General features: G+C 37.4%; 1 protein-coding gene and 1 long non-coding RNA gene across 21 annotated transcripts in view; one reads left to right on the plus strand and one right to left on the minus strand.

The window, feature by feature from the left end:
• Window positions 1-27227, plus strand: part of LOC145432992 (uncharacterized) — a 365973-nt gene that overhangs the window by 186633 nt on the left and 152113 nt on the right. The gene's annotated exons all lie outside the window — the stretch shown is intronic.
• The window catches only part of LOC145432975 (uncharacterized), a 63839-nt gene that overhangs the window by 30191 nt on the left and 6421 nt on the right, over window positions 1-27227 (minus strand). For 18 of the 20 annotated variants that reach the window (XM_080309842.1, XM_080309833.1, XM_080309843.1 and 15 more), the window contains exons 2-30: window positions 22196-22240; window positions 21414-21476; window positions 19822-20000; window positions 19068-19224; window positions 18338-18376; window positions 17884-17922; window positions 17494-17672; window positions 16811-16982; window positions 15680-15864; window positions 15346-15487; window positions 15234-15278; window positions 12995-13170; window positions 10951-11128; window positions 10128-10303; window positions 7882-8047; window positions 7758-7823; window positions 6404-6457; window positions 6147-6197; window positions 6027-6062; window positions 5207-5365; window positions 4593-4802; window positions 3889-4056; window positions 3608-3817; window positions 3483-3536; window positions 3218-3268; window positions 3018-3053; window positions 1305-1457; window positions 722-931; window positions 46-198 (exon numbers count right to left, since the gene is read on the minus strand). In XM_080309842.1, the coding sequence (XP_080165968.1) occupies window positions 46-198; window positions 722-931; window positions 1305-1457; window positions 3018-3053; window positions 3218-3268; window positions 3483-3536; window positions 3608-3817; window positions 3889-4056; window positions 4593-4802; window positions 5207-5365; window positions 6027-6062; window positions 6147-6197; window positions 6404-6457; window positions 7758-7823; window positions 7882-8047; window positions 10128-10303; window positions 10951-11128; window positions 12995-13170; window positions 15234-15278; window positions 15346-15487; window positions 15680-15864; window positions 16811-16982; window positions 17494-17672; window positions 17884-17922; window positions 18338-18376; window positions 19068-19224; window positions 19822-20000; window positions 21414-21476; window positions 22196-22240 (3552 nt within the window). The remainder of the gene's footprint in view (window positions 1-45; window positions 199-721; window positions 932-1304; window positions 1458-3017; window positions 3054-3217; window positions 3269-3482; window positions 3537-3607; window positions 3818-3888; window positions 4057-4592; window positions 4803-5206; window positions 5366-6026; window positions 6063-6146; window positions 6198-6403; window positions 6458-7757; window positions 7824-7881; window positions 8048-10127; window positions 10304-10950; window positions 11129-12994; window positions 13171-15233; window positions 15279-15345; window positions 15488-15679; window positions 15865-16810; window positions 16983-17493; window positions 17673-17883; window positions 17923-18337; window positions 18377-19067; window positions 19225-19821; window positions 20001-21413; window positions 21477-22195; window positions 22241-27227) is intronic. The other 2 variants (XM_080309823.1, XM_080309841.1) reach the window with 2 other exon arrangements.

Consider the following 27227-nt stretch of genomic DNA (forward strand, 5'->3'; position numbering starts at 1 on the left):
ATGCATCATGATATGCAAACATGATAGTAGAATGTTAGCATTTACCAGCAGTGGATCCTTCCGATTTGACAAATGTCAACTGACATTTTGAATTCGCTGGGCATTGAACGACAGATCTTGTGTTAGCAGTAAACATGTCATATTCGGGCAAAAATGTCTTCATAATTGCGAAACATTGCAGGGGTTCTTCGACCAAGCCTTAAACAGATAATAGTCGTTTAGGAACTGAAATCAAATATGGTTATTTGTACGGCTACAAAATTGTAATGTGCATCCTAAGCGTCGTCTACGGCACTGTTGTATATATAGTTGTTTTCGAATCAATTTTTTGATTCTCAAATGAATGAAAATAGCTGTAATGTAAATGTAACAACTTGCGTGATTGCCGATCAGGTAATCGAAATCAAAAAAAGAGGATGTTCATACTCTTTTCTAACTGCAAACATATCGCTTCACGTATCAAATGCTCTAACTAAGCCTCCAGGAAGAGAGTAAAGTCAATTCGGATCTAATGAATGAAGGTTAATCACAATTAGGGAAATAGCACATGAAATAGTTTAAAGTCAATGAATAAACAAGCTTTGTTATGCAAATATGCTACCCCACATGATAAGAGATTACTTGTCAATGTGATCATGGTAAACTGGCGCACAATCCTATCTCCTGATCTGCATACAAATATAATGCTCGACTAACTCCGAATACGTCTTAGAATACTTACTTTTATTGACAGGAGTAAATGATGTTGAGATTTGGAGGTCTCTGTTGTCATTACAAAGATTCGTCTCACAGTATTTGTAACCGCAAGATTCTACTGTCATATCAGCATTCGGGACAACGGTAAATGCAGAACTTATTGAATCGAATATTTCATTGCATCCGTAAGATCCCTTTGCAGCCTTCGGCAAACACGCACCATAGAGCGTGGTCACTGAAAAGGGAAAAAGGTCACTTTAACGCATCATTACAAATCTGCTTTGAGTAATTGAGAAGAAGCCAATTGGAGAATGAAGTGTTCAACTTCATTGTATGAATATTGCAATATCTTAATGGATGATTCCTGACAAATTATATTAATAGGAACTTTCTAAGACTATTATGTATGGCATTCCTGAGAATTGCAGAACATGTAATACAATCACTAGCTTGTCATTCTGGTTCATTTGAAATATAATGGAAAAACCTGGCAATATTTGATACACAAAGGTATCTATAGTGATCATAAGGCGGTAATCCGAGAGCAATGATGCATACATACATATATACATGTAAGCATACAATACATACATATACAATATACATACTTGAATTTTTTCCGTCATTTCCCGTGATCTCTACAGTACTGGTAATATTTGCAAAAAAGCAAACTGATTCATCGGGACAGGATTGCGTTCGATTGATATTCAGAACAATGCCAGGAACATCAGCAATTACGATCTGATAACATTTCAGCGACTCTGAAATAGAATTACATGCATTTAAAGTCAGATTTCTTTTTCATTTCAGTAAACATTCAAGTAAAGTCTGTTTTTGAAATATATTTTACAAATTTAATCTACAATACATAATACTAGCCTATTACATCGAAAATTCAAGTTGGTGATTCCATGTCTTAGGGAGATTCATATCTTCAGTAACAAAAATATTTCAATTGTATTCAGTATTGTAGACGTAAAAAGTAAATTGGGATAGTCTCCCCCCATTGGATGCTAACTGACTTTTATATGTGGTTTTCAGTACACGCATGTAACACTACTGTATTTGTTACAAATCTTGACTGTCTTGCAAAATTCAACCTGATATATACCCCAATGACAGACTCTTCTGCACTGCACAGACCAAGGCTATTGCATATTAACATTTTTTCTTAATCCAACATGAAAATATTTCCTCGCAAAATTTTCGGGCATTCAGTTGAATAAGGTAGCCAGTCTGATTAATATTTGACAGATTGATGAAACGTTATTATGATTTCAATGACGTATCCCTTATAACATGGGTGGCTAACCTGCGGTCGTAGAAGGAAATTTTTTTGGCGGTCGACACGTAATTCAACTAGTATGGCGGCAGTCAACACGCAAATTGAATTTACGAATTGACTACGGAATTTTTAAGAGACTTTACTTAATCTCAAAGTTTTCTTTGCGCTGGGCGCGATTCAATGCGACTTCATTTCTCGAGTTTAAAAAAGTAGCGATCATTGCTGATCAATTTATTAAATGACTGTAGCTCCTTTGCAACATCAACAGAAAACAGCACGTTAGATTTTATGGTGTCATTGTAACGGATGTGGCTGATTTTTGCTCCCAGCTTGACTCTGTCTGGTTGCGTTTTTGACAGCGCAACCATAACATCATGAAATATATTTTTATATTCCAAAAATCCAAAATTTCAGAAAGTTCTGTATCGTGTGAATTTTTTGGAAGGTGTCCCGCGATCCTAAAAGACTGTCTGGCGGACCCCAAAAAGTACCCGACCCCAGTTTGAGAACCGCTTGATTTATAGTGTGCCCTAAATTTTTCAAAACACTCCCTCCATCAAATCTACCGGAGAATCTGATCACGTGGGCTGTAAAAGGATAGATGTTTGATAGTAATATGTGAAACTACTAATATTAATGACGAAATTCAAACGTGAATCTGAAGAAAATCTTCACACTTATTGCAAACATACGGATTCCCAGTTGCTGTTCATAACATGACCACTCGCGATTTCGGTGCGTATAGTAAGCCGATATGAATAAATAGATTAGTCTGGAATTCACCGGAAATGGACAGATTAACATGGTTATTTGGCGTCCAGTTAGTTCATTACGACTATGCCATGGAATGCGGCCATAGCCTATACGAGTAATCGAAATGGGGCCTTGAATAGCACAAAGGTTGGCAACCCCTGCCTTACAAGAATTCTTGGCATTACGAAAATGATGAAAAACAGTCAAATAGAAGTATAAATAAATATCTTGGTTGGGTCGTGGATATAGAAGGTTTCCTGCATTAAATGAATTGAAGTCCTACCTTTTGCTGGGGTGCGACTCAGAGCTTGTGTGAAAGCTAAAATATAAGTTCATTGTCAAATCCAAAATTCAATAAGACTATGAGTGGTGAGTATAGAAAGACTCAATTTGTTTCGAAAGATCATATGATCCAGCAAGAGCAAAATGCTGATTAAATGATATTATGTATAAATGTCCATTATTGAAAAAAATAATATTTACCTGTTGTAATTTCAGTAACCATTGTCGAAGACTGAGTAGGTTGTGTGCGTTCTGTACATAAATATAATGCTGAACTTGATGACATGAATTGTGACTTATTTTAAACGAACTCTACACATTACCAGCAAGCTAATTCAAAATGGAATACGACATGATTGCCAATAAATATACAGGAATAGCCGGTTTCTGATTCGAGATGTTTATCTTGAGAATCTAATACAATGACTTTGCATTTTGTAAATGTATGGCAGCTTTAGTAGACTACCTGGTTGCGTTGCAGCGGCTTCGGAAGTTGTTGTCTTTGAAGTCTGCTGTGTCTCTATTTAATCAAGATAACGCATATTAAACACCATTTTTCAGCAGGTACAGCGAGGATATACAAATTATTACCTGTTGTCACTCTCTCATTGGTTAGTGTGATCATAGCCGATGTAGTGGACTGTATAATATCATCATTGCATAAATTCCCATCACAACAGCTTGATTGGCAATCGGTAAAAGTTGCATCTGTACCGACCATTGGTGCAACATCATCAAGCTGACTGCAGAGATCCATAGAGCATTGGAATTCGGGAACACAATTGCCTTGCGTAACCTCAACTGTAAATACAAAAGTAAAAAAAAATATGCATTATGAGCTACCAACATGACAGCATAATGTAAGCATTTACCTTTGACAGTTGTCCCAGCAGTGGACACTTGCGATTTAACAAACGTCAATTGACATTTGGAATTTGCTGGGCACTGAATGACAGTTCTTGTGTCAGATGTAATCGTGCCATATTCAGGCAAAATTGTCTTTGTAATTGCGAAACATCGCAGTGGTTCTCCGACTGAGCCTTTAACAAATAATGCTAATTTAGGCACAGAAATCAAACATGGTTATTTGTACGGCTGCAAAAATTATGATGTGAATCCTAAGAATCGTCTTCAGCCGCGGCAAAGATATATTTCTCTTTTCAATTGAAGTTTTTGTTTCTCAAATGAATGAAATTGACTGTAATTTAAACGTAACAACTTGAACGGTTGCTGATCAGTTAATCGAAATCCAAAAAAGAGGATGTACAGTACACTCTGTTCTGACTGCAAACATATTGCTTCCAGTATTAAACACCTTAACCAAGACTCCAAGAAGCAAGTAAAGTCAATTGCGATCCAATGAATGAAGGTTAATCACAATTAGGGGAATAGTACGGTAGATGAAATAGTTCAAAGTTCCAAGAATATATAAGCTTTGCCGTGCAAATATGCCACCCTACATGATTGGAGATTACTTGTCAATGTGATGAGGTTAAACTGGAGCACAATCCTATCTCCTGATCTGCATACCTATAGCATGCTCAACTAACTCCTAATATGCATAAAAAACACTTACTTTTATTGACAGGAGTATATGATGTTGAGATTTGGAGGTCCCTGTTGTCATTGCAAAGATCTGTCTCACAGTATTTGTAACCGCAAGATTCTACTCTAATATCGGCATTCGGGACAACTGTAGTTGCAGAACTTATTGAATCAAATATTTCATTGCATCCGTAGGCTCCCTTTGCAGCCTTTGGTAAACATGCACCATAGAGCGTGGTCACTGAAAAGGGAAAAAATCACTCCACCGCATCCTTACAAATTTGCTTTTGGTGATTGAGGACCAGCCAATTGCACAAAGAAGTATTCAACTTCATCATAATAATATTGCAATATCTTGATGATGACTTCCGAAAATTATATTAATGAGAACTTTTGAAGACTATGATGTATGGCATTCCTGAGAATTGGAGACCAAGTCACACAATCACTGGCTTGTCATTGTGCTTCATTTGAAATATAATGGCGAGACCTGGCAATATTTGATACACAAAGGTATCTACAGTGTTCATAAGACGACGCAAAACCATGAGCAATGATGCATACATACCTATATACATATAAGCATACCATGCATACATATACAATATACATACATACATGTCAGTTAAACAAAATTATATTTACTTGTATTTTTCCCGTCATATCCCTCGATCTCTACAGAACTGGTGATATTTGCAAAAAAGCAAACTGATTCATCGGGGCAGGATTGTGTCCGATTCATATTCAGAACAGTTCCATTGCCAGGAATACCGGCAATCATGATTTGAAAACATTTCAGTGATTCTGAAATAGATTTTCATGCATTTAAAGTCAGATGTCCGTTTCATTTCAAATAAAGTCTGTTTTCGAAATATATTCCTGAAATTTAATCTATTGCCATAATATACTGGCTGTTACATCATAGATCTAAGCTAGTGATCCCAGGTCTTAGAGAGATTGATATGGTCAGTTCCAAAAATAATTCAACTCCAATATATTTATTTAATATAGTATGGTTTAAAAAGTAAATTGGGATAGTCTCACACCCTAGGCTGCCGACTGACTTATATATGTAGTTTTCAGTACGTGCATGAAGCTCAACTGTATTTGTTACAAATATTGACTGTCATGCGAAATATAACCTGATATGTACTCCCAATGACAGACTCTTTCGTACTGCATCTTGGGAACCACAGATCAAGGCTATTGCATAATAACATTTCCGCTCAATCCAACATAAAATTAATTCCTTGTAAGATTTTCAAGCATTCTGTTGACTAAGATAGACGGTCTTATTAGGATTTGACAGATTGATAAACGATTATTATAATATCGATGAAGTATAAAGAAAGTATTCTTGGCATCAAGAAAATTAGCATAATAGTCAAGTTGAATTAAAAATAAATATCTTGGTTTGGATCTTGGATATGGAAGGTTTCCTAAATTAAATGAATTGAAGTCCTACCTTTTGCTGAGGTGCGATTCAGAGCTCGTGAGAAAGCTAAAACATAAGTTCAAGATGACTAAATTTGTTTTGCCGGATCATATGATCTGCCAGGAAGAAAATCCTGACTAAAATATTTACCTGTGGTAATTTCAGTAACCATTGTCGAAGATTGAGTAGGTTCTGTGCGCTCTGTATATGAATATAATGCTGAACTTTATGACATGAACTGCGACTTACTTCAAGTGAACTCAAGACATTGCCAGCGAGCTAATTCAAAATGAAATATGAGAATATTGCCAATACCAAATCGGCTGCTGGCTTGCACAACACAGAACACGATTAACTTACTTCACACGCACTAATTTTAAAGGAAAGGGAAGCATCAATCACTGTACCTGATGATGTGGTCTGTATTTCTGTCGTAGATGCCGTTGTACTGCGTGCGGTCACTATTCAAGGAAAGTAAATAGTTTATCAAATATAGATAAATAATGGTGGAACATCCGGCTTCTTGATCGGCACGCACTGGGTTTAATCTCCGCCGGGTTCAAATCAAAGACAGGACTAGTAACACTGGTATCAATGGCTTCTCCACTTGGCGCTCAGCATTACCGGCATTGGGGGGTGGTGCAAGACTTAGAAAGTCTTACAAGGCTATTTCTGCATCTTCCTTGTCCAGAGGCATATGCACTTCATGCACTCATGGTATGCATATGCACAGATCGTGTGTTTGTATATCATGAGTCGGTGTATATGCCGCAAAAACATCAAGGACAAAAAATATGATGTACTATTCTTAGCAATCATTTACAGTAGACGCGAATATTTGCAAATGTCCAAACTGCAACGTTGCGATAGAGTAGGGGTTCTCAAACGGTGGGCCATGGTCCACTGGTGGGCCACAGGAGTAATTTGATGTGGTCACAGAGCTATTTGGAAAATTGTGGAATTAGTGAAAATTTAGTTATATTCTTTATGTTCATATATTCAAAAACGTATTCATGTTATCGAATTATGCGAATGCTACATAAAGGTTATCATCCGACTCTGATGAGACTTGGTGGCAAGTATGGAGTCACAATGTACAAGTCGAAATGGGAGGGGAAACTGCGGCCGGTAATTGTATAATGATTAGCGATCGTTATGTCATGATTGCTCAAAAGTGACATCGCAAAACAGAATGACATCGTATACTAAAACTCAACTATTCATGTACTGCGAATGCAGGATGCGTACTATACATGGGTACAGGCTTTTCCCCAGAATTTCCATGCCATTTCAAGGGTGCGTATTATACATGGGAGCGTACTATACTTGTAAAATTACGGTAGATCCTGGTTATCATTGCTTGACAATGATAGTTTTCAATGAGCGAACCTCATTACTTCACAAGGATAGGAATAGAATGTTGTATATTTTTCTCTTTGATGTTTTTGCAGCATATACACCGAGTCATGATATACACACACACACGACTGTGCATATGCATATGCCATGAGTGCATGATGCGTATATGCTGTTGGAAGGAAGGTGAAGAAATAGTCTTGTTAGGCTTTCTAAATCCTTCAACACAGTTCCATGCTATCCCAGTTGTGCTGAACACCAAGCAGGGAGGCCATGAATACCAGTGTTATTAATCAGGCCTTCGGTCTGACCCGGCTGGGGATTGAACCCACGACCTACCGATCAAGAAGACGGACGTTCCGCCATTGCGCTATCTTGTTGGTTGGTCACAAATACGAGTCTTACCTTGTGTAGTGGTATCTGTACTGGGTGTCGAAGACGTTGCGGTAGTCCCACTTCTCCTGGCCCGTGCTGCAAACATATCATTTCTAAACCTTTCTGCCCATTAACACCATTTGTGTGCGATTACCATATCTGTATCGAGCTGAAAATCCACTCATTTCGCCACCGGCTTGCGCAATGAATCTTATCGTGAAGCCTCTTCGAGCAGATGAAATAAATTCCTTCCTGATGTCTGGCACGTCTCCGAATATAACAGAGGAATACTCATACACCAACACCGAGCCGTCGTAGATCTGAGAATTGATAAATGGGAATGATATGCGAGATTTTTCGGTTATATTACTTTACATTAGTGGTTCTTAGCCTGAGTTTCGTAAAGGCAAAGACACACACTTGACTCATACAGCAGGAATCAAACTGATTTACTGTAAATATTCGTTATCATAGTTTTGTGTGAAAATCATGTCCCAAGGGTTGTGTTCTTGTACCAATGCTGTGCACAACCTCCTTTTGTGCCATATTTAGGAGAGAGGAGGCCAAGATGAGACACTTTTCTGATAATCCAATGCCACTCGAAGAGTAATGCCTTCTGAGGATTAATTTTGGTACCAATGGAAAGCCTGTGATCTGTACTTTCTATGACGATGGCTTGAGTTATATTGAACAACATACTGATGGATTTCTTGGCCCTCAAAAATCCTTGCAAAAATGTCTCAACTTACCCCCAGGTGAGGGTAAGATGAGACACACTGTGTTCAAGATGAGACACCAAGCAATTCATGCTCATTACACCACCAATTCATCCCAAATGATGAACCAACTAGCAACATCGTGAATAAAATATAATAATCATGAAATAATTCACTTTTAAAAAGAACTTGTACATCATATACAAATTTAAATGACATGGAAAACCAATTATCCATGGAATCCTGCAACAATGAGAGTTTCGTTATTATTTTGTCTTGTAATGTCACATCTGGTAAACTACTAGATAAATAATACATTTTGTGTGCCTTCAACAGTAAATTTTGAATCTTGCGAGGCCCTCAATAAAAAAGCCCTCTGATACCCATGTCTCAACTTACCCCCATGGTTTTGTCTCATCTTACCCTCACACCTCAATTATTGTATAAACTTGAATAAAAAATTTCTGTCTATTACTTTTCAGAGGTAAGTGCATGATTACACTGCTAATATTGAACTCAACCAGCTCCAGTAATGTTGTTTTATAATATGAAGTACTATGATAGGTATGCCCTTACAAACATGAATTCACATGACTGACATAGACAATGAAAATACAGTTTCGGGCATTTTTCTGCCCAACCTCCAATCTGTTTGCCTTGTTAATATGGTAGGACTATAGAATGACAGTATGGGAACAACATAGTTCAAGGAATCTGTCCATCAGAAAATTTTCCTATGAAAAAATTGCATGTCTCATCTTGCCCCGTGTCTCATCTTGGACTCCTCTCCCCTACCATCTAAAAATAGTACATTGAACGCTCTCTTATACGAAATTTCATGCTGGTGACGCCATATTTTGTGATACGATTGTTGATATACAACGTTCTTTCCCATTCTCTGCTAGTTGCTGACGATTATCCCTGACTAGTGTCAGCCGCAAATATTCGGGTTCATTTCAATATGAATATACTATTCAATTGCATATTGAAGTTCTGTACCTCCAAGAAGCTATTCTATAGTAATGTATTAGATGTACAATGGGACAAGTTTTATATTTTGTCACTTTGCTAAATTTTGGGTTCATCCAAAGTTTGCAGATTTGCATAAGGGTTTGCCAGGTTGGCAAAGGTTAAGAAAACTAGTTCTACATTCATGGCCCGCTATTGGAGTTGAGTTGAGTTCAATTTATTTATAATTTCATCACTTCAAAGCACCACAAGAACACAATAAAATTAAAAGATAGAAAGGAATCGAAACAACTTGGAGTAGTCTCTCAATCAGACTCTGACAGAAAATATATCTCTTGATAGGCAATTAGAGCAAGCACACAGTAACTTGATGTCAGCGTAAGAAAATTTGTTTTTCAAAACTCGCAACTAAAACTAGAAGTACTCATTTTTGAAAAGTCTCAACTAAAACTAGAACTAGAACTACTCACTTTTCAAAACTAGCAACTAAAATTAAAACTACTTAATTTTCAAAAGTTCCAAGTACAACTAGAAATAAAACAGCCGGTATTACTTTTGAAAACTAGCCACTACGAGTAGAACCACTCAAAAAATCGGTAGTTTTTTGCCATCAATTAACTAGATTGGTAGTTTGAATCTGTATATATGGTACAGTCTTACAAATTCACTGTTGTGGTTCATCTTCATGACTATTCGTTGAATATCTGTTCCTTACCTGCACTTTGTCGTCACTAGCGACTTGAATCTCTCCAACGATCAACTCTATTCTGCGAGCGCCTCTGGCCCGAATTGTCCAAGTGCAATCCATTTTCTCCGGATACCTTCTCGGATATCCCGGCGATTTAAGCTGTCTCCATTTGTTGCTAGCAAAGTCCGTGAATCCGCAACTGCCTAAAACGTATCTCAAATGATATCATGGATCAATTCCTTTTCTATGCATGCAATTGATCAAGTTTGAAACTTCACACAATGAATGCGACAGAGTTAACTTGTTTCTAATACACAAAAAATATGGTATGATATAGCTAATAGAAGTACAAAGTCGAATTTAATTGAAGGAATCTATATATATACATTGCATTGATTTGGCATTGTTTACAGAATTATTTAGCAAAGTAATCATGAAATGTATAAGTGAAATCTATAAATAGAAAGGTGCAATCAATATTAGGTTGCCCTATGAGCATAGTTGGACAACTAGAAAATGCCACATGAGAACTGCTTGACGGGAGATGACCCAAAATTAGTGCACAGACATTTGCCATCCTCTTACTCATACGAGGAGGAGCTCTGATTTGATATGACATGACCTTGATAGTCGTATTTCTTTCTGATTAGAAATTTAGTTCAATTTCCAAGTTCTTCTGGATTAAGTAATTATAATTATAATGTAATTTTCGAAACAATTGTGTAGCTAAAATTCTAATTCTAATATAATTTGGAAAAGCTGAAAATTTTCTAGACTTCCAACTTAGTCTATGAGATATTGACATTACGAAAATAAATAATGTATAACGGTAAAAAAAACATTGTCCAACCTTTAGGCAGATATGCTTCGTATTGTATAGAAACCAAAGAATCTTTTGTCCCGGATTCGTAAATTATTCCTCCGATATTGCGAGGATAATGGAACACTCGTCCCACGGTTATGTTACTCTCATCCAGAAGAACTGGCAATGTATCCCATTGAAATCTGAATCCACGGATGTCGACAAGCTGCAAAATAAATCCAAGTTATCGCAGTGGCAGTGTCTATAATATTTAGCAGGGTTGTAACCAAGTCACACGGTTTCGGGTCAATCGTACTTTTATAGTTTGGACTCAAGTCAAGTAGAATCATTTACGCGAGTCAAGTTCGAGTCGTAGTGTTGAGACTCGAGTCCAAATCCAAGCCATACTTATAACTTGGGCGATTTTTTTTTACCTTAAAAAATGAAAATTTTGACCTAAAAAATCAAAATTTTGACTTTTTTTCACCTAAACAAACTGAATTTTGACCAAACGTATGCAAATTCGGTATTTTCCCTTATAATGTTAAAATTTTATCAGTTATCTTCATTTCTGGTTGGAACTGACTGTTCTAACGAAGTAGTGTGGCCTGAGAAAAACGTTTTGGGCTTTGAAACAGGCAAATTTTTACACAAAAAACTAATATTTCAACGAAATCTGGCCCTATGAAGAATTTCAGTAGATACAATACGTATTATGGTAGAAATAATTAAAATTTGTTGTGGTACAACGAGAGATACTTTCCTACATTCTTGGGTAGAAAGTGCATGTCCTTCCTAAGAAGCTTACCAAAAATGGAGAAAGAACGTTCAACAGCAGCAGTTGTTGGCTGACAACACTCCAGTTGTGCGTACACTGCTGGTGACAAACCGTGTTGCTTCATTCTGACAATGTTGTCTAATCACAATATTTCATCATGCGCTTCTTAATATAAGAATGATGCAATGCCCAAGAAGTTATACTTTAGTTGGGATATTGCGGTACGTTGACCATAACACCATGTCTACCTATTTGTTTTATTTCACCGTTTATGATTCAGAATAAGCAGACAATTGGCCGTTTACAACGGTAGGCCTATAAAGTAGGCTACAAGCTGTAAAATGTCAAATGATAAGTTCACCGACAGTGCAAAATCTACCATACAAACGAAATGCGGACGTCGAAAAAAAATTTGACTTTGTGAACAATTTTGACAATTTTTGACCCAACGCTACGATTTTGACAAAATTTTGACAAATTTTGAAATGTAAAAAAAACAGCCCTATTATTACTACTGTTCAGTCCGGACTTCAAGTTATGTTTAGCTCATTTTTTCTACAACTACGCTCAGGTGAAACGAATGTGTCGTAGTACCAACGAGGAATACAGTGCCCATCTCTACTATTAACATCGCAGATAAAGAAAGCTTGTGTCACGATTTGTCTCGAGTCTAGGTTGAGTCACACGCAATGACTCGACTACAACCGAGTCAGTACACAAATTGACTCAACTCGAGAGGAGTCACTTACCAAGATTAAGAAAATGAGTCGGGTCAAGTTGTTTCACCGAAATATTGCGACCTTTTAGAGGATTTGCCCTACTTTTTCAAGAAATCGAAAATGTCTTCCGAGGACACCCAAATGTCCTCGTTATTGGCAATTCAGCCTCCTTTATAGCTTTGACGTAAAATATGTATTTTGACAACAGTGATGGCAAGGACGACTAAAAATGAGCTTGAAGTGGGTATTCCGGGGGTTGGTTCGGAAAAATGACCTTTTTTATTCATTTTTTTGCCTACACAACAGTATTTACAGTCACAATTTTCAAATTACTCGAATTCTAGTCCGATTTTAGATTAGTTTTGCGATTTGTAAAAAGTGTACTCTTTTTCGAACACAAGTCATTACAATATTTAGTAATATTTTACTTTCTCTATTATCGTCCAATGGAAAAACACACACCAGACACATGGATTTATTTCTTCAGAACAGGTGGGCATATATCTCAATGTGACGTCGTACAAAATAGATATTACCGAACCGTCCCTGCAACTTTATATAGACATACTTAAGAAATAAGCACTTCAAAGTGTACCTTTAAGCTTGCTTGCGCAGGATCCAATTCATATTCTAGGAAAGTTAGCTTTATAGAAACGCCTTTGTCAGTTTGAAGCCTCCAACGGCAATTCTTTTCACGTCTTGGCGATCTTAAAATCAACTTCTGTCCGAGATTGACTCGCCGAAGAACCTTCCCGCAAGTATTCGGACGTCCTAATAAAATGCAGATGATGAGAACTCTGCAACGGAATATCCTGCGCCAAGACCGTTCAAAACTGGGTGCTAGTCAGGTCGTATTGAAGGGTAAAGTGAGCCTTGGGGGAAGCAAAGGGAGAAAATTCATTATAATCGAGTCTATATATAACAATGGTCAACACATATTTTTAGGCAGACAAAGAAAGGGTGGTTTTGGGGGTTCTGAAGGGCACTTATTCCTAATATGACGTTCGATTTTTCAAATTGGGTCTATTTTTGGAGATAAATCATGGGGCCATTTTGACTAAAATCTCACATTTTCGCTGTATGGGGTAGATAAAAAAAATCAGCTCAGTCATACTATAAAGCTCAGAAATTCAATCTACTTGGTATGTTGATACGCTTAAGACTGTTTCAAATCAAAATACATCAACATGGATATATTTCAGGGTATTAGATTTATCATAATTAAAGACTTTCACGGACATCAAGTAAATAAATAAACTTCAATCATATATACAAGTATTTACCTAAATACTCAAATAATGTTGCATTAATTGAATCAGTTTTGTGTCAACCACCTATTTTAATTTCAAAATAATCAGTTGGAATATAATATTAATAACTTATCTTAAAGCAAAATTGGTTCTTGTACTATTTTCGGTTGTAAGCAATTTAGTATAGTTTTTCGAAAGATTCCAGCAATAGTCTGCTATAATAAGTTCGTCGCATCTGCACTGATATCTTTCTTTTGCTGTTTTGATGTATTGGTGGAACCTTTCCCCTTTCTATTCCGTCTAATCAACAATATTATCAGAAAATATATCAAGATGACTGAACAGGAAGTGAGATTTATTGCTCTAGTTTGCTCCAAGGATTCCATATACAGATACCAATTCTCGGACCAACTGTTTTTAGCGGAGTGCTTTGTGATCTTCCAAAAAGTTTTATTTACTACATCCTAGAAGGGATTCCATGCAGTGAGCACCTTTATTAATATGAATTTGTAATCCTTTGTCCGTATTCGAATCTGAGATCCATCAAAGATTCCAGATTTAAGGTTCTCGTTTGATATGGATACTAGGTATACTCACTTTGTTGGCTTTAAGGAAATTATCCATTTACCAGTGAAAAGAGATGAGACGCATATGAGTATTTTTGGTAAGCTTTCCCGGGACAAACTTGATAGCTTTAAACTCCCATTTCATCTTGGTAGATTGACCAATTGGTACCGGAGAAAATATATTTCCATCGTGCAAAAGTACAATTTTTAGGCTTGACTAACTGCTTTTTTAACAAACAAAGTTCTCGTATCAGGTCATGTTAATATTGCTGGAATAACTGAGAACGACATGAGTGTTCATTGTAGTCAATGATCTATTTATGCGCAGTAGAAAAGTAGAAAAATCTAAGATTTACTTCCTACCAAGTGAAATATTCAAGGGTAAATACAGTGATTTTAAGCTTTTTAGAGCCAATCTGGCAAAATTAATGTGATAGCAACCTTGAAATCCCCAGAAACGGCTCTTAGATATTCCGCCCACAAATTATTATTTCGTCATTTTGTTGACCAGTGTAATCAATTCACTGCTGTAAGCAATCTAAAATGTCTCTAATGACTCCCGCTACTTTACTTGTTTGAAACGTCTTTCTGAGAGTGAATTATTTATTACAATGGCTATACAAAGCAGTTAAACAGTAGTATAATAAGCGATTGGCTATAGTGCTTCTAATTCTTCGGATAATACATGATTTAATTCCGCCTGGTCAACAGGTATAAACTTCTTTCTCAATACCGTTCTATATGCCGCTTTGATGTCGAATCATACCTGAGAAAATGCTTTCACAAATGGGTGAATTACCAAAAATGAATCAGGTATCACAACATTTCTAACAGAATCTTTTGTAAATCCTAATTTTTGCAACGTCATTGGAAGAATGTCATTTTTATGTCAAGAATGTAAGCGTGTTAATTAATGGACCTTTTGGGTGCATTTAAGAGAACGTAAGTGTCTCGACTTCAGGCAGTGGCTCTCAAATTATGATACGCATACCACTAGTGGTATCAGTGAAGCGCTTACTTGGCAATCTTTGTGTTATGGCAGGTGCAGTCGTTGCCACTTCATCTATACAGGTAAGTGAAAATGTTATTTCATTACACATTGCATAGGCAAACTAGACTATGTTTGTTACCTGTGTAGTAGCTCGCTTGAAAACCTTTTAACCCATAATGCTCCACACTGGTAAAAACCACCTTTAATTGATCAGTATTGGAAACATATACTTGATTTTCAATCAGCTCACTCTCTGGCACAAGGGCCTCCCCGTCATAAACCTATTGGCAAGAAAAATACTTTACAAATAGGTTATTCGGGATAATTAGACATACCATATTAATTATTGGGTTTAGATGTCTGGCAACAAAACATGAATATTTTCAGTAGCAAAGTCTGCATTCCTACCTACATTATAATCCCAGTATATTTTGCCCACACTCATCTACTATAATTAAAAGTGATATATGTACCTTGAGAGAGTCTTTTCCCTGAGTTGTCTCCAGTGTCGTAAACACAAGATATATTTTTGCTCCTTTAACTTGGCTTCTGATACTCCAAGTGCAATTTAACTCTCCCTTGTATAACAATTTAGGATAACTAGGACTCTGGATGTTCTTGATGGTATTGCTAGCAGTGACTTCAGAACCACATGACGCTGTAAATTTATTAATAATATTAAAGTTATTAAACCTTGCATGAAAATTAGCGTGATTAACTGATTGGACACAAACTTCTTAATCTTCTGCTAAGATCAATTTTTTATATGCTCTATCTCCAGAAAACAGTGAAGTATGCTGTCTTTTCATCGAACATACTGAATATTTCTGTCAAGTTGGGAACAAAAATTTACCTATCTTAAATATGAAAGTTACTAGAGCAATCGCAGCAAATTGAACTTTTTTTATTTAGGATCATGGTAAGTGCAAATTGTCCGCAACAAAATCAGTATTATCGTTTGTTATGTTTTATGGTTATTCAAAACACATATCTCTGTAGTAAATTCTACTAGTATGGGTGAATGAAAGTCAACACAGCAATCCACAGGAAAATTAATTAGATTATAAAGGTAAGTTTATAAAATCTGTTCATGCTAAAATAAAAAAAAATAGGAGTGGAATCGACTATTACTGAAAAAGGGTTACCATATTTGGAGATGCGAAAAGGATGGCATTTTTATGAGTCACAAAAGATGAAATATCATTTTCATTATTACGGGATGATTGCAAATTTTACTGATATTAATGGGTTGACTAAAAAAAGGTCCCGTTTCCGACTCTACTACCGAAAAACCCATCTCCACATACAACGGGTTGGAGCTTGAAGGTTGTCTAAAAAAGGTCATTGAGTTTCACGTCGAAATTCAGATTTCTATCTGTACGATTGCCTTCATCTCAAAGGTATAAAGGAGAACGAATAACGAAAAAGGAAGACATTTGAACGTTGTCGGAGAACATTTAAGATTTCGTGAAAAAGAAGAACTAATCTTCAGGACATATGGTAACCCTAACTGAATGCACATTGCACAAGCTATGCATTGCCGTCACATTGCACACACACAAACACACATTATGTGCAGGGCGTTCGCTTTTGTAATGAATTACCTGGGACCGCGTAGTACAGTATCATAAATGACGAATCATCATTATCTGATCTGTATCTAATTCCACCCAGATTGCTGTCAAACGTGTACTCAAACCCTGCACGGTCTTCGCTCAATTGTAAAAGAACTTTGGCAGTGTCCCAGTCGACTTTCGGCCTCTTTACCTCAAGAAGCTGTGATAGCGGAAGGTCACATAAATATTGTAAAAGGAGGCACCTGATCAATAGCAAAAATTAATATTAAATAAGGCTCTTGATATACTTGACATGAAGAGGGCTGAATACAATGATCTGAGTACTGAAATTATAGGCCCCTTACCACTGACAGTTAACTTATTTACCAGGATTATAGTTTAGATGCGTTTTCCCTATGCCGAGGAAGCTTTGAAACTTCGATTGGCCATATCACACCGTACAATACATGTATTACAAAGGCGCGCATATTAGAGCAAATGTCATTTCTGTGTAGTCACGATCAGCCTATCACATCATTGAGAAGTGAAATGAAATTATTATGGCCGAAAAAGTGGCAAATTATATTTTAATGGGGTGTGGAACTAGCATTATTTTCTTACTCGGATACTCGACACAAAGACTAATGATATAAGTTTAGGTTTGAAATTACAAAACGAAAGAGATCCACTTTTCAAAGACAAATTTATAGCTATTTATGGGTCAAACTTACCTCGAAAGTTGCGGAATCCGGAACAACATTGAAATCAATAAAGACTAATTTGACCAAGAAGTTTTGTGGGGCAAACAGACGCCACCTGCATTCCCGGGAGTATCTATACGGTGATTGAAGGAAGTAGTATTGTCCAACTAGTACACGCTTTCCTGTGCCACCGCAACTTCGTCTTCTACCTGAATAGGGATGTAAAATGATCAGACTCTTGAAGGAACGTGACTTCAGTATACAATTGAATAATATATTCATTGAAATAAACCGGTGTATGTTTGGCTGACACTCGTCAGTGCTAATTATCAGCAACGTGAGGACGCAGATATCGTCGAAATAAATCCATTCAAGACTGGAAACTAATGAAGTGACTGAATCGGTGCTAGTTCTTCTTACCCGGCGGCAAAGTATACAGTGGAGGCTCTGTTGTTGTGTCTGTAAAATTAAACTTGGTCTAAAAGCAGCTAAAGCACAAAGCACAAAGAATGCGTTATTTTAAAAGGTAGGACAGTTACCCAACATTTGAGCATGCGACACTATGGACAGTATGTGACTTTACAAACTCAAAACTATTTCTATCCCTGAAATTAATCTCAAGTATAACCATATAATCCAACCATAAACCTAACTTTAAGACAGAAACTTAGGTGTCACATGCTAATATTGCATACTCAAGTGTCTACGGACCAGTAACGGGTGTCAATGCTTTGGAGCAGGTTAACAATTGCAGAGAACAATATTGCAATAACTCAGTTACATCTTAGACTTGATGCGTACACATATGTAATACACATTATGTGGTAACTTATGCTCTTAGTATGTTCTGCTAATGCGGAAGTAAAGGTAGTACCTGTAGTTACGGGTGCAGTGGTTGGAGCAAATGGATTTTCTGAAAATATAAAATAAAAACATGTTCATTGAATGTTTGGTTAAAATCGCTCTATGTAATAGTTTTATATATTCGGTCATCATCATCTACAAATGCTGTACTATCAATGTGGTCGGTTGCTGGATTCTGCACAAGATGAAAATTGCCAAACCTATTAGCTGGGTTACAACCAATTCACAAGATCCCGAGCAACAAGTCAATTAGACTTTTATTGTTTTGACTCGAGTCAAGTCGCGTCATTTTCAATTCAGCACCGAGTCCGAGTCATAGTGTTAAGACTTAAGTCCTAGTCCTAATCATTACGTTTACTGTTAATAATCAGGTTCAAGTCAGGTTCAACTCACTTCTGTGAAATTTTGGGGTGATATCGAAAATCTCGGATTCATAATATACTCACTTTTCTCACTCTAAACATGTTTATTCTAGGCTTATTTTTCAATTATCAGTCCTGATATATCAGATTTGAATCGGTCATATAGAATGTATCGAGTCATATGACTTGGCCGAGTCTTGAGCAATGACTCGAGTACAAGTCGAGTCAATACAGAAATTGGCTTGAGTCGAGTTAACGAAAAATTGCGACGACTCGAGTCATTACAACCCTGCCTATTTGCCAATACATTGCAAAGTTCCAGTATATTAAAATCTGAATCAAGTCACAATATCTCAAAGCAGTCGGAATTGATCTTACTTGCAATATAATTTGCCCTAAATCCTCGCATCGGCATTAACCCATATGAGTTGTAAGTGATTCGTAGCATGCCGCCAGTTCTTGATACAAAGGTGTCTCTGGTTGATGATCTCAAGGTAACCGTACGTTGACCATCATCGCTTTCAATACCTTCGATCTGCATATGGAAAGGAGAGATTTAACATGTATTATCACAAATTAAATACTATCATGCATATTGATGTTATATTATTGACTTTGACATGCATCAACTTCCCCTGTATTGTGCCTTCTCATTGCCTTCCTATTTTAAACTCGGTGAATGTGCAAATATGTATGCCACTTTTAGTCCCCCCCACCCCCCCCCCCCCCCTTAGAAAGTCTTACAATGCTATATCTGCACCTTCTTTGTTCATGGGCATATGCACATCATGCACTCATGGTATATATATGCGGTATGTACAGATCGAGTGTATGTCTATAATGAGTCGGTGTATATCCTGCAAAAACATCAAGGACAAAAATATACGTCCTACTTTTAAGCTACATTAACAGGGCAGGATAGATGTGTGTTTGATTGATTGATTTCACCAAGTCATTTTGACTCCTTCTGTCTAGTTCATTGTGTTGTATTTCAAACATTGGTTTGTCCAGCATGAAATACTAGTATATTGAATGATAATGATCGCACTACCTCATTCAGAACCCGAGCACCGAAATGAGTACCATAAGTCCTAATGAGATCGATACCATTGCGGAATTTAGATTAACTCACCACAATACTATCACAGCAAGCAGTTATCTCGATGCTGAAAAACGACAGTTCAACTCGTAGTCCTTCAGGAGCGCTGATGTACCACGAGCATTGGATTGACAGCATGGTAGCTGATGGCCACTGCGGTGATAATAGCGTTTGCAGTGATGAGGTTGCTACCAAATTTGTGAGGCCGCATTCTGAAAAATGTACAGTTACAGTTTCGGTTGCATTTTAAGCAAATGGTGTTTTGAAACACTTTATTTAAAACAAGTTTCAAACAGTGTTTTAAAAAATTGCCTTTAAGTAAAATGTTTTTTTTTTCAAACGCCGCTTAATTATGCCATAATTGTGGTAATACTTTCGAAAAAACATGTAGTGTATGAGTCTAATGACGATTTGCACCTGATAGGGTCAACGGATACGATATGGAGCCGTTGGAACCCACGAAATCGTCGCCAATTCTACAATTCTAGCACGTAGATATAGATCAATGGTACAGAATGGGTGTTCTGATGATGACTGCCGACCTTAAAAATGCTGCATTACTATTTAGTCCCGCTTAGAGATCTTTTTGTTTCGTTTATGACAGTGTCCGGAAGCCTTTTTCGTCACAGGACCAATATTTACCCTATATTTTCAATTGTTGATTTCAATCCAATGTCACGTCACAACTAAAAATTCGTGACGTCATGTCGAAAAAAAGCAGCACACACAAAAAAAACACTTGTTCCATTCTAGGATTGAGGCGGGCGCGTGATTTTTCTATCCTGTTTTTGATAAATGCTGGTAACGTCTTTTTTGCGATACAAATCGCAAAAAAAAAACAGTAAAACACGTTTTAAACAAGGGCCATGTTTTAAACATGTTTGTTTTTAATGCAATCCTAGTTACAGGAAATGAAACTCTACTGAGTCAACCCAAAGAACCACTTCTCCGGCTCTCCTTATTATCTATTTCTACATTTCATTACTTTAACAACTGTACATTGCATAGGCTACAAACCCAAATTATGATTTCACATTATATTGTTACTAAATTTAAATCTTCAAACCTTTTGTGAATTGTTTTTAGATACTTGATGCATTTTGATTGAAGTTAAAACAAGCTGTAAGCAAGAGTTTATGGATTGTTTTAGTATGCCTATCTCATTATAATTTTACTGATGAGCTAATATTAGAACAGCATAACATAGTGGTGTACAAAATAAGTCACACAAAGCAAAATTTTGTAGTCAGAAATAAAGTTTTATCAGACATCTTGTGCACTGCATTGGGAAATATTATCGGACACTCAAACATTTGCATATTTCATAGCTCTGTCCTGCTTTACATATGTAACGGATCAGAAAGATACCATATTTCATCATGTGTAACTAATCAACGAAGGTATTATTGCTACATGGCTATGGGCACATGGCTAATTTGGTCACACTTACCGTATACCGTAATTGACCTGCTAATGATAAGCTATACATTTGAAGAAAATATGTAATATTAGGGAAATTTACCGAATTACCAATCACAATAAGAATCACGATTGATGTGGTACATCTTAGGAAATTTTCCATTACACATATTACTTATATATAGATATATGACTGAGCATAATACCTTGTGGTTGTGCTTCTATAGGCTCGGAAGTCGATATCACTGGAGTCCGCTGTGTGGTTGATACTGGAATATGAAAATTCACCAATGTAACGAATTCAGTTTCAGTTCTGATCACTAAAATCACTTAAATTCTAACCTCATGTTAAGTCCATGCACATATGTGTCAGGTCAGACTAATAAATGGGACTTCATATCGTCTTTTCAAATATACTATTTTTAATGTTTACAATGTTTAAGTTTGGTTAACTAGCACAAACAAATGCTCATGATTAATAATAATGATAAATGGTCAGAAAAGGATTATAATTCGATACCATACCAGTACTTGATCACATGACACCATATTTATATTTCCAACTTACCATGGGTTATTTGGTTACAATTAAATATGTATACAGAAAATTGTTAAAGAAAAATTATTATGATCCGAAGTTGCCCATAATGCCCATAGTCGCGTACCCAGCACAATAAAATTGGGGACTGTGTTGATGATGCTGGTGAAGATATTGTATGTGAGATATCGGTCGGCTGCCACAAAATTAGTGAAAGCGTGGAACATATACAATGAAATGCTCTATTGATGTATTGTAGTACAATGATGATTGCTCCATACCAAAACTATGCATCAATTATGTCCAGCTGTTCTGTTTCTCCAACATAGTCAAAATTCCAGATAAAAACATTAAATATTAGCAATCGTTTCTTTCTACACATCCCAGATTAGCCCCTCATTAGAAACACAATACGATACCAAAGTCTACTTCAAGACACCAATAACTTACCTTGATCAATGTCAATTTCGCTGTCGATAGGAGATAGTGGGCTTTCTGTAAGAAATAAAACTCGATAAAGTTTCTTTGCATCAACTTGAGCACGATTATCGACAGCTAGACTTATGCAAATCGGAATTCATATAATTATTATCAACTATCTTCGATGACACAAACATTAATCCGTGATGATAATCTGCAGGATATTGAACGATAGCCATTTCACAACAGGAGGGGAATGCTGCAGCGCCCAAACTAATGTGGTATCAAGGTCAATTGGGTTCAAGAAGGGATTGCTGACTGTTACATCATAACAATCCTAACACGCTTCCATCCATGTTATTGTTTAATTTGTACACTTGCACGATATACAATTATCATGTTGCCTGTACGCCACAACGGTACCTTGCAATAATGCATAAGCCAAACTGAATGACGATCTTGCCTACCATTCGTATAATACTGCGTGACAGCTGTAAATATGATGCATATCACGAAACAAATCATATGCCACCATCATTATGATTTCGATGTTATTCTGTTCTTGACTTTTGATGTCGCCCCACCAGAGGTTATGAAGCGGTCAGTGGTCCATGGCTTGTGATGATATTTTACATCACGCCATGGCCTAGTACTAGTATAGTAGGGCATTACCGAAGCTATGTTTAAATCCACGCCTGAATAATTGCTTAATACGTGTGACTGCAAATTCACTTGGATCATAGCAGTTGCTTTGGCATAACTCACTTCGAATGAGATTGCGTGGGCACATGGGCCTGAGCAATAGTGACCATGCAACTTAAACGCAAAGTGAGATACCGGTAGGCCTACAATATTGCACAGTCAGTGACTTTCATCGTTGGTAAATGTTATGCACTACAATTACGAAGTGGCGGCAATATTTGAATTGACTGGAATCAATCGATCGAAAGCTACTCCGGTACCAGTTCCGAAACTAAAAATTTTATCCGGCTCACACGCGGTCCTGGAACCTGGAACCCACCAAAAACCAGCTCGGATTTCGCATGGTGACGGAGGTGGGCATTGCGATGTGACGCAACAATGTCGCCTGGAATTACCATGCCGCACTCAGGAACTTAAGTGAGCATTGAGCAACACCGAGAGTGAGAGTGCTCAATAGGCGGCGCGGCATTGATATCTATTACAATTATGAGCTTGGAAAAACTAACACTGCAAAATCACAAGATTTAATAATGAAATTGGATAGCATTACGGATGTGGAGGAAAAATCTAGTGACATTAGTAGTGAAATCGTTCGGAACCCAATTGTGGAACAGCATCTCGCCGGCCATCCGACAGTCGTCGAGGATGTCTGCATTCAAGTCAAAATACAAGCAATTACTTCTCTAAATGAATACTAGTCAGCCTTCAGGATTACCGGACCACGGCCTAACATCGATCTCGCCTTCCGCCGCAAGCCACATCATTTTGTTGCTTGCCCTTTATATCCTCTGATTTACTTTAAATTCAGTGTACATGCCTCTTCTCTACTTCGCCTGGCCAAGGTGGGTGTTTGATCTCAAAGTCGCTTCGGGAACTTCCTATCTTTTCATTGTATCGCAGTTTTGTGGTGTTTTGAAATGATGAAAATATTATTAGACTGATACTGATATCGTCAGCCGATTTCTTGCTTGTAATATTGGTACCCCTCCTGAAAATTAAAAATGACATTATGCCCTGACATTTCATGACATATAAATGTTATCAATTTGATGAGTAGCATTATTAAGTGTTGTAATCTGGTTTGCTTCTATCGGGCGACAGTGACGTGCAGTCAGAGGAGGCAAGTGAGGTAGTGCCTCACCTGTCGTCAGGATGAGGAAAGTAAAATTGTGACACCTTCAATGATTATTGATATTTACCAGCGGTGTTGATGGATAACTCAATTATAAAATATTTTAATATTCATTTCCTCCAACAACACAAATTTTCATATTTATCGTTCAAGAATACAGCTTGGAAGTAGAGGTGAGGCACGTCGTGCACGTCGTGCCTCACCTGCCACAATGCAATTCATCATAAACAGCTCAGAATTCGTAATAAATGGTATCAATCAAATGCTATTTTCGCACCGATTCCGAAAATCCGAATATTAACAATCTTAGAGCATTCTTAGAGCACTAGAAACCCCTCAAAATCGCCAAAGAATGTGAAATTCGGCTTTATTACATACAATGGCAGCGCAGAGAAACAACAGCCAGGTAAGGCACAATCGAATCTGCCTCACTCACCATTCGCCAACGACCGGACAAACACAGCACAGTGAAATGCGCAATCGATTCCGGAAACCGACAGTGGTGCATGAATTGTATAGTGCCGACGGCCAATAGGTAATGCGGGCAAATACATTCCCTTACAGATGTAGATGTTGTGTATTTTCCATACATACAACTACCTTAAATTGTGATAGCTACTTACTTACTCTGCGTTGTCGTTAGTGTTTTCGACTGCAATAGTTATAGTGATTTACACCAAGTCGATATTCTATGTTATGATTCCGTAGCTGGCGACGTGTCGAACAGCCCATCTCCAGGCGTTTGTAAGACACCACTTACTTGGAACAGATGTCGAGGATTAGCCTATAGATATCTTGCGTGCGAAGATTGCTAGTGTGATAAGAAACAGACCGCCAACTCAATCAGCTAACCTTTTAGGTTTTATGTATTTGCTAATCCTATTCTAATGGAATCTGCATCCCCAATCATGAATCTCAACCTGATTTTTCACAGTCTGGCAGATGTCTTTCACCATTTAAGTTTGATGTTAGAGAGTGACATACAGTTGGTTTGGCTGATACAGTGTCCATTTCAATCTTGTGAAAGAAGAGATTGGCATTGGACGAGCAAAAGACAATGCAGAATACAAAACGAAAATTAGGACCATAAATAAACATATTTTTCTTTTTTCCTTTCATCCATCGTTGAGTAATCTATATTAAATACCTGAATAGTTCCCTAAAGGAAAAATTGAATTACTGTATGTATTGTAGAATTGCAACGGCCAACAGGGTGCAGAGAAAACGTTCTCGCCCACCCGCATTCTCTTACTGCTATTGCTACTCACATCTTTGAGTATCTATATTAGGCTTACCATATTTTGGAAATCTAAAAAGAGGTCACTTTTTCAGAAATTTGAGGCTTGCAAAACCGGAGAAGAATTCTCAAAAACCTGTGAATTTTTCCCACTTTGTGATCGGATGACTAAAAAAAAAAAAAAAAAAAGTCATCTTTTCCGCCCAGAGCTGAAATCACCGTTTTTCACTCTGAAATAATCGCCGGAGCGTCACTTCTGTTGCTAATTTACGGCATATCACTCGCAATTTGCTCTAAATCTGACCTAAATTTTCAAAAAAGAGGACAAAATCTCAAAAAAGAGGACAAAAGGGCGTCCTCCGAGGACACTTTCAAAAAAGTCAAAAAAGAGGACAAATCCTCTTAAAAGAGGACGTATGGTAACCCTAATCTATATCAGGTAGGCCTACTTAACGTGTGTGTGACGGGGATGGGGTTAGTGCCTGCCCGGGCATGAATCTCACCGCGCGTCACTGTCGGACGACGAAAAAGCGGTCATATTCATTAAAGTGGCCCACGCAATGTTTTGTAAATTGCATGTGGCCCTTTGGCCGAAAGGTTGGTCAGAGGGATGGTGTGAACGTGAGGTCACGTTCGCGTTCTGTGTGTGAACCTCGGAAATTGAGAGGTTCACGTTCACAAACGAACCTCGGTAGGTTCTGCACTGTGAACCTTTTTCATATATTACAATTTGCACTTCATTATAACATCTTCGGCGGGAATTTATTGCATCTCGGGCCACTCTATACATGGCACTGGCAGCATATAAAATCAACACTAAACGAGCATGCACCTAGACAATCTTAAAAATTTTACCTGCTTTGATACAAAAGTTTGCTCGAAATATCCAGCTTTGTGTTTGCGAATATTTAATGACTCTCTGCTGTGAGCTTGACCCGCAACCACGCAACATCATGAACGAAATACGCTACATGTAGGACGTAGGTAGTCAGCGAATGAGGCTTATTCAAGCAATTAATGAAATTGATATCATTGTCTGATCTTAAAAAATCTAGCAAGTGCACGGGGTCTATCTCGATTTCGTATGTTCATTTTATCATAAAAACCAGATCCGTGCTATTGAGCTGTTGGCTACTGCTGTATAACTAGTTAATGAGGTAAAACCCATAGCACACTCTGCTCAATATCAACGTAGCAACACTCAGACGCCGAATACATTATCCGATCTGGCCTACCGGTAGGCGTAAGCTTACATTCCCTTGCTAGTCCTCATTGAAATTCTTGGCAAAGTGACGGAAGATATTGATTTTATGGGATTAGTATATCATCTGATTGCTCCAATTGATACATTTGGCGACGTTTGAAAAGTCAATATGTACTTCAGCATTGTGGCATTATGTGGCCCAAGTCGTCGCTAGGTATCGTGTACAATGTAAATTGATATATATCACTTCACTGAAATATAGGGTCGGAATTAGCAATATGACGTCACTTGACGTCATGAGGTTCACGTTCCCGTTCACACAGAACCTTTCAAAAAGGTTCGCGTTCATACGAATCTGAACCTTTCAGAGGTTCTCACCATCCCTAGTTGTTCACACCCCGTCCAGCAATTGATGCCGTATGCAACTCTCTCTGCTGTGTGGCCTACTCCTCTCCGTGATTTCGTCTCGTGAGAATATTGCTCGAACACAATATCCACATTCGAGTATTCCATGCCGTGCACTCGCGCGAGCCACGAACAGATGTTATTTATCGTCTGTACTAAATCATAGCAAAAAATATATGTTCTCAAAAAAGAGCATGTTTTGAACATGTTTGTTTTAAATGCAATCCTAGTTAGAACCCTTGGTTCGTCATCACTGTGATGTGCGAATACTGAATGTTCTAATCACGTCCTCACGACATAGATATGCGCCTACGAGAGTATAAACGGTAACGTCCGGTTTCACGAGAAATAGTGAATGGTGTCTTATTTACATTGGTAATTG

The sequence above is a fragment of the Botryllus schlosseri genome, chromosome 2, assembly GCF_051294905.1.
Source record: "Botryllus schlosseri isolate E-star chromosome 2, Bs_hap1, whole genome shotgun sequence".
In the NCBI taxonomy this organism is placed as follows: Eukaryota; Metazoa; Chordata; class Ascidiacea; order Stolidobranchia; family Styelidae; genus Botryllus; species Botryllus schlosseri.